Source organism: Cephus cinctus, unplaced genomic scaffold, assembly GCF_000341935.2.
Source record: "Cephus cinctus unplaced genomic scaffold, Ccin1 Ccin1_scaffold0173, whole genome shotgun sequence".
Lineage (NCBI taxonomy): Eukaryota > Metazoa > Arthropoda > Insecta > Hymenoptera > Cephidae > Cephus > Cephus cinctus.
Window position 1 is genome coordinate 81,141 of NW_014332897.1, and position 14,052 is coordinate 95,192.

At 47.8% G+C, this 14,052-nt stretch overlaps 1 protein-coding gene across 2 annotated transcripts; it reads right to left on the minus strand.

Moving 5' to 3' along the window:
* Nucleotides 1–974: 974 nt before the first annotated feature.
* On the minus strand, nucleotides 975–6,821 carry LOC107264584 (pro-resilin). 2 transcript variants are annotated; one of them, XM_025081770.1, is made up of 4 exons: nucleotides 3,954–6,821; nucleotides 3,774–3,923; nucleotides 1,652–2,624; nucleotides 975–1,569 (listed from the first exon to the last, which is right to left on the minus strand). In XM_025081770.1, the coding sequence occupies exons 2-4, from the start codon at nucleotides 3,850–3,852 to the stop codon at nucleotides 1,440–1,442; spliced, it is 1,182 nt and encodes a 393-aa protein (XP_024937538.1). In that variant the 5' UTR covers nucleotides 3,853–3,923; nucleotides 3,954–6,821; the 3' UTR covers nucleotides 975–1,439. The 2 variants fall into 2 exon arrangements, with proteins under 2 accessions (XP_024937538.1, XP_024937539.1); XM_025081771.1 differs by having other exon boundaries at nucleotides 1,652–1,886; nucleotides 1,947–2,624; nucleotides 3,774–5,107.
* Nucleotides 6,822–14,052: the final 7,231 nt, after the last annotated feature.

Below are 14,052 nucleotides of genomic sequence, written 5' to 3' on the forward strand. Positions count from 1 at the left end.
CCCCTCAATCCTTGTGGTATATACTACTACTGTTCTTTGTTTCCTGGTGAAACATCGATTTCGCGCGAATCGTCCCTATTTTGAGAATTACGAATAATTTACTCGAGTCGTGTGTACACGTGTGTGACCATGTAGGTATTACGTATGTACTGGGGCGCACGTGTTACCTTACCTACGTACATATCAATTACATTGTAACGATGTAACGAAACTTATACATATCACGAGGTTCTGCCGGTTGCGATATACGATTGAAGGTGGTGAAGGATACGAAGGAGGAAGAATTTTAAGAAGGAGTTTGGCGACGGTAGGGATGAAGCTAATGTACGAAACTATAGTGGGATGAAAGTATAGAAAGTGTGAGAAAAGGAGAGGGGATTAATTCTCCAAATTATCGAAAGTAATTAATGTATATCGTGCGTTAAGCAGCACTGTACTATATACGTGCATAATTGACAAAAGTAATCGAGATGTTGATTGTAAATGTTAAAAATAAACGGTGTACAAAAACGTTTCGTCATTGTTTCCTTTCTTCCTCTTTTCCTTTTATGTTGAGGACTAAAATAGAATTTTGGACGCGTTAGGTAAGAAAAATTGAAATTTTGGCAGACTCTTCATTTCAAAATTGCTCACAATTTTGATGTTACTTCGAAGGGAAGACTCTTCGCACTTCTATGCGTGAATTCGATGAATATATATTTTTTTCGGTGAAAATAATTTTTACGAGAGTTCTAGCAGACATTTAATGACTCCTAGGTAAGTCTTTTCTTTATATGGTACTTCTATTAGTAGCTTCTCTGGGATCGATGTAGCCGACCGCCTGAATAACCTTAGTCGGATCTATATCGAGATTCGCAGTAGCCTCGTTCTGAGCCTTGGGTATACAATACGTGTATATATACATTCTGTATGAATTATTTGAAAAGGTCAGATTTTGGATTTGCTTGAAATTCATTTGGAGTAAAGTTTTACACTTTTTTAAGGTAGCGGCTTTATTAGTACATGTAAAAGCAACTTTAGAAAAATAAATAAGTTACAGGAGCCTAAAGATAGCACGGTGGTTGTCTGCCGGCTCGTGTCAGAGTATCTTACGTATTATTTTCGAAAGTTAATTTTTTGGATTTTTTTTTGTATAAAAGTATAAAATGTACAATCGTTCCCCAAGAGGGACTCGTTTCTTCATCATCTTCTATGACAGGTGTAGCTTTTGTCTTTCCTACTTTCTACTTATTCTGTTGTTATCGTTTTTCTCAGAATATAACTTCATTTGTTAGTCGAAATAATCAAAGTTTCTGGTATTCGTGAATTTGCATTATCGTGATGAGGAGATACTTTACTGGTGGGGAAGGTTCAGGAAGGTCTAGGATGGAAGGTAAGGAGATCCAAGTTAAAGGTTACCGATCGATTTACGAGAGTCCACGAAAGGGCACGCGGCCATATTAATATTGGTAGCCGCCGTTGCTGGCGTAGCTTTGTCCGCCTCCACCGCCACCTCCGACGTTGGGAGCACCGTAGTTCGAAGATGGACGACTGCCGCCGCCGCCGCCGCTGGAGTAACCACCGCCGGAGCTAAGATATCACATAAGGTGATAAGATTTTGTGGTTTATTACTTTCTTATATTAAATACTCGAGGATTTGTGTCAGAATTACCCGCCGCTGATTCCACCTCCAAAGCCACCACCAAATCCTCCTCCGAATCCGCCACTGCTACCGCCCGAGCTGGGTGCACCATAGCTGGAGGATGGTCTGCCACCGCCAGATGACGGTGCTCCGTAGCTGGACGAGGGCGCTCCGCCGCCGAAGCTGCCACCTCCGAATCCGCCGCTACCACCGGAAGACGGTGCGCCGTAGCTGGACGAGGGCGCTCCGCCGCCGAAGCTGCCACCTCCGAATCCGCCGCTACCACCGGAAGACGGTGCGCCGTAGCTGGACGAGGGCGCTCCGCCGCCGAAGCTGCCACCTCCGAATCCGCCGCTACCACCGGAAGACGGTGCGCCGTAGCTGGAAGAAGGTCGTCCACCTCCGTTTCCACGGGATGGTGCTCCGTAGCTGGAAGATGGAGCACCACCTCCAAAACCGCCACCTCCAAATCCTCCGCTTCCACCAGAAGAGGGTGCGCCATAGCTGGACGAAGGACGACCACCTCCGAATCCTCCAGAGCCACCTCCGAACCCACCTCCGGAAGAAGGTGCACCGTAGGACGAGGATGGACGACCACCGCCGAAACCGCCACCTCCAAATCCGCCACTTCCGCCGGACGAAGGTGCTCCGTAACTAGAGGACGGTCTGCCGCCACCTCCACCACCACCGCCCAGAGAGGGAGTTCCGTAGCTACTGGAGGGTGCACCTCCTCGGAAGCCACCGCCACCACCACCACCACCAAATCCGCCGGATCCTCCACTGGATGGGGCTCCGTAGCTGGAGGATGGTGCACCGCCTCCAAAACCTCCTCCACCGCCTCCTCCTAGCGAAGGAGCTCCATAACTCGATGACGGAGCACTACCGCCAAAACCACCTCCACTTCCGCCTCCGAAACCACCTCCGCCACCACCTCCGCCACCACCTCCAAGATTCGGTGTCCCATAGCTCGTGGACGGCGGCAGGTAGCTTCCCGTCAACGGTGCTGAAACGGAGGCTCAATTATTTTTAATTCAATTTTCTAAAACTCACTTTCTCTCGTTGTCACTTTCAAAACTCCATTATTTCAAACGTCACCAGTCACCTTCCTCAGTCCCCATAACAAAAGGATAGTGCATTCAAAAATAAATGCAATTCGTGAAAAAAAAAAAAAAAAAAAAAAAAAAAAAACTTTCATCCTTCACTATACCCAGGACTCCTCCCGATCCTTAAACTAGACACTTGGACTTGGCCGCAGCGAACACGTAAGAGAGCATTGAAATCCCCAGTGTGCAAAATCGCGAGTCCATATGTATCCGGTGAACCGAATGAACCAAGCGAAGCGTGGAAAGTGAAGGAAGGATCCCGCAAGAAGACTCAGGCTCCTCATAGTCATGTGGAAGATACACCTGGGCCCCACTCTCATTTTCTCATCGCATCTCTCAGCGTCTCGTCTCTATGGTGAAAGTGTGGGAGATTCGTCGTACGTCGCTACGATGATTAACCTCAGAGAGCAAAATTCGTCACGTACTCGGGATTCAGGTGAAAGAATGCAAAGGAGAGTGCACTTTCAAGTGCACCGCATCTCGTCTCGCGTTTTCCACGTCTCCGTAAAAAAGTCTCACGTACTTCGCCTACCCCTTCTGTGATACATCGTGAATGCCGGTCTGGCCTTGATTCGACTGTCACGTCAGTAAGTAGTGCTAAGAAAATTACTAGAATTTACTCGGCAGTCAAAACATTCTGACAAAACAATGAAAAATTGCATAGAGCCTCAGAATTATAAATCTTTCAATTAAACAATCGAAATTACTAGTCGTATTTAATTCGGATAATTGAAAAATAGAAATTAATGAAAAAAAACTCGCACGTTCGGGACTGATGTCACTGTTGGTCAATACTACGAGCGTCCCCTGATATACAGTCAATAGAGAACAGGCTAATTTATGCTTCGCGCCTCTCAGGCATTCTCAATTTTACTTTCGATTCCCATTGGAAACCCGCCCGTAAGTTTTTCTTCGAAATCATCGCGTCTATCAGCATTCGCGACGTGTCGCCAGTGTTGGAAACTAAAGGGCGACGATTCGGACGATTGGGAAATTTCAAGGAAACAAACTCGTAGAGTCATCTCCCATTGATATTCGTGTTTTCTTACCCTCGGCGCAGCTCGGTGGTAGCAGGGCCGTAGCAAGTAGGCTCACTGCCAGTAGGGCCCAATTTCGGAAGGGCCTCATTATCTTCCCTGATGAAATCCTAACTTTGATGCCGATTTCACACCCGATTACTTAATTTCTTTCTCCGCTCTTTCTCTCTCTCTCTCTCTCTCTCTCTCTCTCTCTCTCTCTCTCTCTCTCTCTCTCCCCTTCTTATCTTCTTCCGATATCTTTTGCTACGGTGGTCTTATGTCTAGGGGGTCCTCGTGTCTCACCAGTACCGAGTCTTTGATTTGGTCTAACGTGCTTCAAACACTGCGCATCTGGCTTATATACTTGGCCGTCTTTTGGAGAAAGTCTCGAGGTGCAAGAGGATGCCACGGTGCCACGGTGCCACTGGGGAGCTTGGTGGGGAGCAGAGGAAAGGGCAGATCAGACGAAAGCGGGGATACGTCCGAGCCAGGAGGGAAGAAGAAGCCTACGGAGAAGATGAGCCCAGTGACTGACCCTGGACAGTCCACGTTCTAATTCACGCTCGTACTTAATTTTTTCAAAAAATTTTCTATTTTTAATTCACTCACTCCGCCATCTTGTCCAGATACAATTCTCTGTAGTAATTCCTCTAAAAAAAATGCATCGCCGGTTTAATCAATTTATATAACAGTCAAGTGTCGGTGCTCGAAAACACAAAAGACACAGGATATCTAATGAGGCCTGAATAGGTTTCCAGGGGCGAGTTCGGAGTGACGTCAACCGAGTCCCGATTAACGTTCGAGATAATGCGCGGGAAGTTTGAATCGACCGACCGAACAATGCTCCTCTCGTAGCTCGCAGCCCGATTTCCCAGGTATTTCGAAAATATTTTTTTGTTACTGCGCTGCTAATGCTGCTTACCGCTCTTTGGACTCTGGGTTACCATTACTCGGGGTCACCGCAGGTCGCGCTTCCGTTTTGCACGCTTCAAGGGAGTGTGACCCCGTGACTAAAGGGAGTTAACGAGCCATAAGAATGGACGTCGGTTGGTTCGCGTTTTAAAAAGATTAATGTCAACTCTGATTTCACATCGGTTAATACAATTGTCGAAGACTTTGTAACGGGGAAGCCACAAAGTTGAGCAGCACGCGCTGCGGTTTAGTCAGAGTATGAAATATCAGTAATACAGGGGGTAAACGAATAATAAAGTAAAAAGAGGACGAACAAGAGGAAAACGATCGGCGAAGCCGCGCAGGAAAAGCGAAAGTGACGGCAGCTAGATCGGAGTCGGTTGCACCGGTGAGGATCTGCCCTAGATAATTAATATCCGTGGTGTCTTGCGAGTCGGCGAGTCGGCGAGCTGCTTTGTGTCGGCTTGCCCAAGACTCTTTCAGTTAATTGATTCGAAGGATTCCCCCGACTGCTTATGTTACATAGCGAAAGATATTAGCCGTTTTCTTGTTATCTTATTACGTGTGCACCAGGCATTGTGCTCCACTGCGGAGCGTCGTATCTTCATTCTTCACAGTCGCTTCATTGTCGCTCGTTATTGTTTTCATGTGCAGCTACGCGATCTTGACGATCATAGAAACGCGCCAAGGCTCGACATTCTTTTTCTACGCGATACTCGAGCCGGGGGTTTTCATGCTACGATTGCGACAATAAGAGAGTCACAGTCTGGTCGCTTCTGTGTGAACGGGGCTTCAGTATGTTGTTATTGAAAAGTAATATTCGTATTCCTTGTGTATTAGGCTCTTTCGGGAACGGCAATTGTTTCGTAGGATCGTCGCGACGGAGTTCAATGGTCGCCCGAGGCTGCCTTTATTTACAATTCCTGTCGCGCAAACGTAACGACATAATGACTGCCGCTGAATAGAAATATGCTCGGATAGAGGATTGCAATAGTTTTCTCTGTAGTTCCAGAAGGAGATGGCAGCTCGGCTGCTCGTGTATATGGACATGGCGTCCGTGTTGAATGTCTCGACAATCGTAATTGCAATAGGAATCCTGCGGAGTCGATGACGAATAGCGAGGATCACGGGCCTGGCCTGATGATCCTCACGAATCGATGACGACGTCGGGAACGAGTTCTCGCTTAGATGAGAATTAAAAAAGAGATTTGAAACTGGGTGAAGGTGCACGGATGGGATGCAGCATCCGTGGACCTAAATATAGTATTGATAAATGGCAAGTGCATCCTGATGTAAAGACGAGGATCGGCTGATGATTTATCACGGAAAATTTAAACCGACCTTTCGCCTTCAAGTCCTTAGCAATGGCGATTATATATGTACAGTATTTAATTGAAAATTTTGAAAATTGAAAAATTTACAAAATTCATTGTCAAAAATCCAATGTATAAGGATCATAGGAAAAATGACAAAGCTACCAATAACCACGGTTCCATCCGTACCACAAGGAGATCTTCAACGAGCGATACTTCCTTACTGCAAGATTACTAGAGCTAACAGCCAATGTCGCCTGTCCGAATTTTGGCTTTTTCGAAAAATTTTCATCGCTCCTGCCGATTCAATTGGCGAAAACCGATGGTGTCGCAAAGAACTACGATACATCGGAAATCACATATTCGATTCGATAATCGATTCTAACGACTTGTACTGGAACACTCGTGTGTCGTTTATGTTAAAATAAGTTAAAAATCAGTATAATTCATACGAGCATTGCCAATTTCGTAGATACGAATTTTCACATGTCGACACGATTCTACGCGAATCCTTATTCGCCAGCTTGTTACCACGTGAGAGTATAATTAGGTGAGTTAACCAAGAAAATCACGTATGTATATATAGCTGTGTACACGTAAGACGATTATCTAGGTAAGTTGAACAGACGTGGACTTTTGTTCGCCGTTATTGCTTAATCTTCCACCGACTTGACTCCTGCTGCCTTTTGCCATCCGAACGCTCGAGTCTTTCTCGTTGCTCGAGTCACGTCTTGAGGCCGTCAGTAATTAGCCAATTACGCGTGGGGAAGATGTCCAAGGTCAGGCACACTGAAGATTACATTGTCACGTCTGACGAGGGGATCCCTTTGAAAAATCATCCTCAAATTCAGCCAATCAGGATTTATCATAGATAATTAATAATCTCTCCCGCTCCCACTCCTCTGGCTCAATTCCAATTTCCTTACCGATCACTCGAATCCGCATTACGCGAGCAATCGACTACTTGCTCGGTCCGAGAAGAACGTCCTAAGTTTGGGCCTTCAGGCTATTATTCGGCATCGCACGTACAAACGTCTGTTAATTCATTTGAAAGGTCAACTTTTCCAACACGCTAATTAATGGTTTCTCAAGGGCAGCGACAAGCCGTCGATTCACTTAGAGTCATTCACGATAATAAATAGAAATAGAGTTATCTCATTCGATTCCGGAAGAATTGGCAGGCGTTACGTCAGTGCGTTTATGACGTCACAGTTTCACCAGCGAGGGAAACCAACAAGGACACGTGGTCCCACTCGTATGGATTCTGTTTACGTGCTACGGAGACGAGTGTCCAGCATGCAGCTGTGGGTTATCCGTAAGAGACACCAAGCGCGTCCCGACGCGTCGCGACGCATCGAATTCACCTCTCACGCACGTCATCTTCACGGTGCACGTTGCAGTTGCAATCAGACTGCGTAATCAAATGCAGTTGCAGTACCAAGGGAAAGTATTGGTGGCAGACCTGTGTGAAAAATCCCATTGAAATTCCATCGACTGTTAGCGAGGCTTCATTGTTTTTTCTATAAATCTGTGAAAGTCAACATAAAATAAGAAAAGTCAAAGAAACGCCTGGAGGTGGAATTTATAAGATTTCGACATTTCGGGGATTTCAGTAATTTTCTTCCACGTGTGTCGACATTGGTTTTTGTGGATTTCACAACAGGTGCCTGAACTGATTCGTCGCGAGGCTTAAAATTTCAAATAGAACTTCGACGTGGCACGGAGGATCCGCTTGGTGCGTAATTTTGTTCCAGACAAAACAGACGTCAATTTTGGGTACCTCATCATTACCTCTGTGACGTCTTGAACGTCTTGAGCAAGTTCAGCGAAGGCCAAGACTTCGTCGTTGCATCTAAGCGCCAGGGAACGTGTGTGCTGTACTTTCTCCGGTGCTCGTTGGCAGTCGTCGTTATCCGGCTGTACGCTTAGACAAACACCAGCAGCCTGCTTGTATATGGGATGCTGAGGAGCAATGATCAGAGAAAGTCCATGATAATTGGCCAAGAATACACGTACGCGTGTCCACCGAGTACGGAGTTCATGACAGATAGCAATAGTGCCTAAGACACGAGAGACTTCAAATGACCATTGATAACTTCCCATAAGATTCTACCGATTGATTTTTGTGAATGACGGTACAGCAGTGCGTAATCGGAACCTGGTCCGAAATCGTCAATCGGTTGCGCCTCTTCATTTTTTTTCAAGATTTTCCTTGGGTCTACGCCGCAAATCCAAGTGTCTTATTCCCTATACTTTCAATGGTAGTCACCTTTAACAGACCTACGAGTGTGTTATTTTTAGGCTCGAATACGTGGGAATAACAATACACTTGCAGGCGTTTGAGAAGTGACTACCATATCAAGTATGGGGAACAACGCAAGGGTTGGAATTAGGTTACAAAATTAATAAAGATTATAAGGGATGTTCTTGGAGAGGTCATAGAGGTCGTCCTAACGATTTCAGGGTAGCTCGGGGTAGCTGATTTCTTATCAGAACGAAGAGACTTCGGGGTCGAAAGAGTGATGTGCAGAGCCATGTTCGACCGGGTAGTCCTTACAAATTGGCGAGGCTAACAATAAGAGAGAAAAGAAATAAAAGAGGATGGAAGGGGTAGAGAAGGGAGTGGGGGGGTGGGAGAGGGGTGGTAGGGAAAGGAAAAAAAAAAAGAGGAAATTGCAGCTAGTTCCTGCCTCCCCTCAGACGTCAACCCCCGTATCTCCGAAGGATCCCGAGGGGTTGGAGGCGTGGTATTACGGGGGTGGAAGGCGTGGTTTTCGACGATCAATAAATCGACCTCCGCCCCCTGCAGACGAGGGTGCTCCCCCAGACCCTCCGAAAACTCTTCCCTCAGTTTCTACCTACGAGGGAGGCAGTCGAAGGGCAGAATACCTATAGACATCGAGAGAGAGAGAGAAAGAGAGAGAGAGAGAGAGAGGGGGGGGGGCGAAAGAGGGAGGAAAGAGGACAGGAGAGTGCACGGCCTCTGCCAAACCACATCGATCCCTCCGTGTTCGCCCCTGGCATGACCCCTGTACTCCTCTCCCCTTCAGATCCTCCTCATCCAGGAATAGGACTGAGCCAAGTACAGAATGGCATTGCCACCGAACCAACCCCCTTCGGTCATCCGGCCTACGCAGGAGACTTCATTCGGTACACGCAGTCACGCGAGCTCCCTTCACTTTCGAGCCATGACTCTGGCACTTCGGGATCCTGGTTCGTGCTGGCGATCCGACCCCTCTTCACCTACAGCCTAAAACTTCCTCGCCGCTTCCCATTAAAGAATACCTTCAAAGTCCCGTACCCGGTCCTCAGTCCTCACTAAGTTTCTTTCATTCACAATAAAACCGGAGCTTGCCTTAGCTGTAGCGGGGCTCAGGAAAAAAATATCAACTCCATCCATTCACAAGGAAGCAATGCTCCGGATGAGCATGAGCAGTCCAGCGGTCCACCCCAGGCTCCCTTCGAGCAATCACGTACCCGAATGGTCTCTCCGTAAGTCTCGGGAGTCACAGTGGGTGAGTCACGACCCTGGCCTTGCTCCTCGACGATCACGATCGACCCTTTCGCTCGATCAGGATCGATCGTGTCACCCTAGATCGTTATTCGTTATTCCATCCACTCACCTGACGTATGAGCCTATAAGTAGACATAGTAGGCACGAGTGAGATATGCCCAGGGTATATACGTCGCTTGCTATTGCAGAGTCGAGACACGTAGTGCTTTATCGTGACCTACGTGGACGACTCAAGAGACTCGAATAAGTCTTCGCCTAGACGGAGAAAGAAAGTAAATGAGAGCGAGAGTGACGGAGGATCCAATCGACTGTTTCTATGGGGCACCAAGCTATATAAAGAGTATCTATTCTATTCCCAGAGGTTATGTCGGCCAGGTAATACGAGCACTCTACGAATCATTCGGCTTTATACACACGTTCCTTGCTACATTCATGCTTGGCATATGTAACGAGCATTACTCCTACTGGCTGGATAATTGATTTTCTCTCCGATACCAGCAGCTGTGCACGTCACGCATCTATAATTGTATATGCATACCTCGCTAAGTTTCGTTCCACCTATTCCTCCATTTTCTATTTGCGACACGCGACCATCTCCTCGTGCTCAAGAATTCCTGCGAATCGCGGACACTTGCCAAAGTTCACTTTGTCAATTTCTCAGTCTCGACCCGAGACACGCAGGTTGTCCCAATATCTGCGAGTCGTGCAGCCGTCTTACCAGCCATCTACTCCGAGCCAGTTAAAGTCCCTGGAGGCGAATTGAAATCCCCAGGAACTCGGAGTTTCGATTCCCAGAACTGGGACAGGGATGCTGAGGCGAGCACCTTAAGTACGGTTATTACTGGAGGGTTGGACCTCACCTTATCCTATCTCGTGCAGGTGGGACGGCTGGTCAAGGTGGTAAAGGGGGTTCTCGAATGTCCTGGAGGAGTAGCCGTAAAACTTTGAGAAGGCCAAAAGTTCGAGGAGTGACTCGGTAGGGCCAGATGTTATTCATAATTCAGAGCCAGGCTTCGACTGGGCTGAAAAGCACCAGGGCGGTTCCCTCTTCGGGGGTGGGTCGCTAGGACTACATCAGCCTGAAAGGGACCACCCGCTGAATAGCCTAACGTGACGCTCTCTAGGCCTGTCCTGTGTTGTCAATTTCTTTCGGAATTACCTAAAGAGCCAACTTTTCAACGGGGTAATTCAATCTACAGCAGTGTACGTAACGTACGAGGCTTTTACGTAGGAGGAGAGTGGAAGGTTTAAAGCGTGCTGGAGAAACGTTAATGCGTAGCTGCCAATAGCAGTGCCGATGGTGGAGGTGGTGGAGGTGGCGGAGGTGGCGGAGGTGGCGGAGGTGGTGGTACGCATTCCCTTTGTGAAAGTAAAATAAATTATTATTCCAGTGTTTTCCGTGATGGTGGCGGTGACGATGGTGATGGTGGGGTGCAGGATGACAACGGGGATCCTCAAAGTCCTCCTCCCCACCTCCACAGCAACGACCTACCTAATATAATATTCTAGGCAATTACAGTGTTTGCGGATCAAACAGAGCGACTTGTTTCATCCCCTCTGTTCCGTTACGACCCCGTCGCCTCCTGCCACCCGGTGGGAATCACCCGGGTGGCCCTAAGCGAAGGGTTCGAGCCACCTACGAGCGCCCGGGAATGCTTGTTTCTCGTAATAATTTATACAATTTTCACTAATTCTTTGCGTAATCAGCCGTTACTTATACGAGAGGTTTGCCTAATTAGCTCTTTTACCGAAAACTTCGACAATTATAAATTCACCGTGTTCTCTATGCAATAATACTCGAACGAGGAGATACGAACAAACAAAGTGTTATGTCAACGAAGGTAGAGGGAGAGGCGTCTCATAAGGAAACGAACGTCCCGAGCAGAGCTGCAACGCGCGACCCGAATCCGCATTGGCACTTCCGTTGGGAAATCGCCAAGAGCAATGCCTCTCCTTTGCCTCTCCTTTGCCTCTCCTTTGCCTCTTTTGCCTCTTTTGCCTCTTTTGCCTCTTTTGCCTCTTTCGCCTGTTTCGCCTGTTTCGCCTGTTGTTCTCACTGTAATCACAATCACTTTTGTACAAAAGGCCAGCCACAGCCGAGACACACCGCGTGGGCGCAACGCACGTTGCACGTTCCAGTTTTTAATTACGCTCGAGGAAACACTCGTGTCGACGTGATTGCGCGAGCGTCTCCTAGAAGTGGGCTTCTGTCGGTATACCCAGACATGGGTAAACGGGAGTATAGATGATGGAGTATGCAGAAGAAGAAGAGGAAGAAAAAGTGACTAGGTACCATGAGAATCTCAACCATTCTCCATCTTCGTTACCCTCGTTATTATTACGTTATTATGGCATTCAAAAATATTTGAATACCTCGAGATTTAAAAAATTCAAAAAAAAGGACAATGAAAATCTCGACCTGAATAATAAAATTTGGTTACGATAATAGCACGTTTCAAGTGATAAGGGGATTTTTTTCTAACGAAATTTCATCAGAGATTTAACACGTTATTCAGCCAGCAGCAGGGAGGTTTCCCTTGTTTCTCGGTGAATTCGATCGGCTCAACCGAATTACTCGATTCTACTTTAGTATTCGCAGGCTGTCGCCCTGACTGGTTTTTTACTGCAGGTCCGCTATCCGGGACGTGACTCCTTCCTACATTTACCAACCTTCCAAGCAACGCGATTAGGATCACTGAACGGCTCTTTGGAAACTGGACCAATCCTGGATGTATATTGGCATCCTCATCCCTGTAACCGTATAAGGATGATCTTGTGTAGAATTAATTAAGGTGATTTCAACAGAAGTTCTATGGAAGCGTTAAAGCGATCTATGTAACGTTATACGTCGGTTGCAAATGTGTAGATGATCAATCGCTGCTAAATCCCTTTCAGATGGAATCATTTGGATCGGTGTTAGATCAGACAGTTTTCCAGCTCTCTCACGTCCCGGCGATGCGAGCCTCACGACGGCTGCAACTGCGAAATCGTGAGCGCCGATCCCACCGTCCGCTTGGATCAAGTTAGGTTAGGTTAGGTTAGGTTTGGTTGGGTTAACTGAATCTGTCAACCGTAAAACTATTTCAGATCAGCCGAGAACTTTAATGGATAGAATGTTTCGCTACGCTTCGCCGATTGGATCGACGTTTTGTTTATATTTGAAATTCATACGGAACTTTAGATCCTTCGGGTTTATAAGATATTTAAAACGCACAGCCGTATTGTTCAACGACACGGAGCGTAGAAAGGCTGCCAAGATTCATATACTTAACTCCCTCCATGTTCCTTGTAGAACTTTGGCGTTTACTTGCGAGATCCCTTAACACCGGGATTTACTCGCGTCCTTCGAACCGCAGGATATTCGCGGAGGATTCGAAGAGATTTCGCAAGGATGAGAATCCTAGAGATTTTTTCGTCTTTAACTCTGAAAGTCGAACCTCTCGTTAACGTTCTTATGAAAATGGTTAAATCGCGTAAAATAGTATTCGGAGAGTTCGACCAGGTTTCTCTAGAGGGGTTGGCAGTACCCGTAAAGAGGGAGGTTCACCAAATTACAGGGTTTGCTCGTCAGGCTAACGCCGTTCGCCGTCAGAAACAGGCTCGTTTTCTCTCTGATGATGGCCACCCTGCTCCCCTGCCACTGCGCCCTGGTTTATACTGGCTAAGCGAAGGGTGGCTGGCTCGTAAGGGCTGTTTCCACTGCGCGGTGCGTTCGATGCCTGGAACTCGTACTGCTTCTGGGATTTCAGAACAAGGTGTTTCCATGAACGTTTAGCTGGCGGCCTCGGAAAACTCCATAATTCAGTTCCCGGTAAACCCTGGCCTGCGCCATTCACGTTTTCTCGGAAATTTCAACGACGGAGATGAAACGGCTTCGGGGAAGGTTTCGACCCGGTCCATTCAAGTACAGACCAGACAGATGGGCATCCTTCTGTAGACCCACGTCTCCCGACCCAGTCCCTAAAAAAAAGTAGCCGGCGAGTGATCGAGTAGAGGATCCAGTGGGATGGCCGGTCTTGCATCTCAACGCGTTTTCCAAAAATTTCCTTCAATGAATCGATATCCGGTGTAAGTCTGAGGAGGTGGCGGGATGTTCCGCTGTCGGAGGAGGAGCGGGAGTGAAGATAACGGTACCGCCAGGGAGCAGCATCCTATTGGAGCGTTCACGGGCTCGAACCCCGTGACCTTTGACCCTCGTCTCGGCCCCGGAGGTTCTCAAAAGGGTTCGCCGACGGCTCTGAAGAATCCCGAGCGACAGGAAGGTCCCCGCTGGATGAACGACACTGCTCCGACCCCTTTCGGCAGGATTCCGCGAGGGATTGTGCGAGGACGTGTGAGGAGCGTGAAGAGGTGGGTGCGAGTGTACATACGTTACAGGTGAGCTATCGACCTGGGGACAGAAATACCGCGCAGCATCGACCGACGCCGACGCCGACGCCGACGCCAGCAAAGTTATACATACCTGGCGCGTGCACTCCGGCGAAGAGGCGAGGGGTGCTCGAGCCGGAGGACGAGGACGATGCCGAGGAAGAGAGGGCGCCTGGGGAGGGGGGGAGGGGGTTGGCTGAGG

What these genes read in the sequence shown, in the direction of transcription:
- LOC107264584 (XM_025081770.1), bottom strand. Translation starts at nt 3,852, where the DNA reads ATGAGGCCCTTCCGAAATTGGGCCCTACTGGCAGTGAGCCTACTTGCT. An exon ending in ACCACCGAGCTGCGCCGAGG is followed by an intron (nt 2,625 to 3,773) that starts GTAAGAAAACAC and finishes CCTCCGTTTCAG; the next exon opens with CACCGTTGACGGGAAGCTAC. An exon ending in GGAGGTGGAATCAGCGGCGG is followed by an intron (nt 1,570 to 1,651) that starts GTAATTCTGACA and finishes GTGATATCTTAG; the next exon opens with CTCCGGCGGTGGTTACTCCA.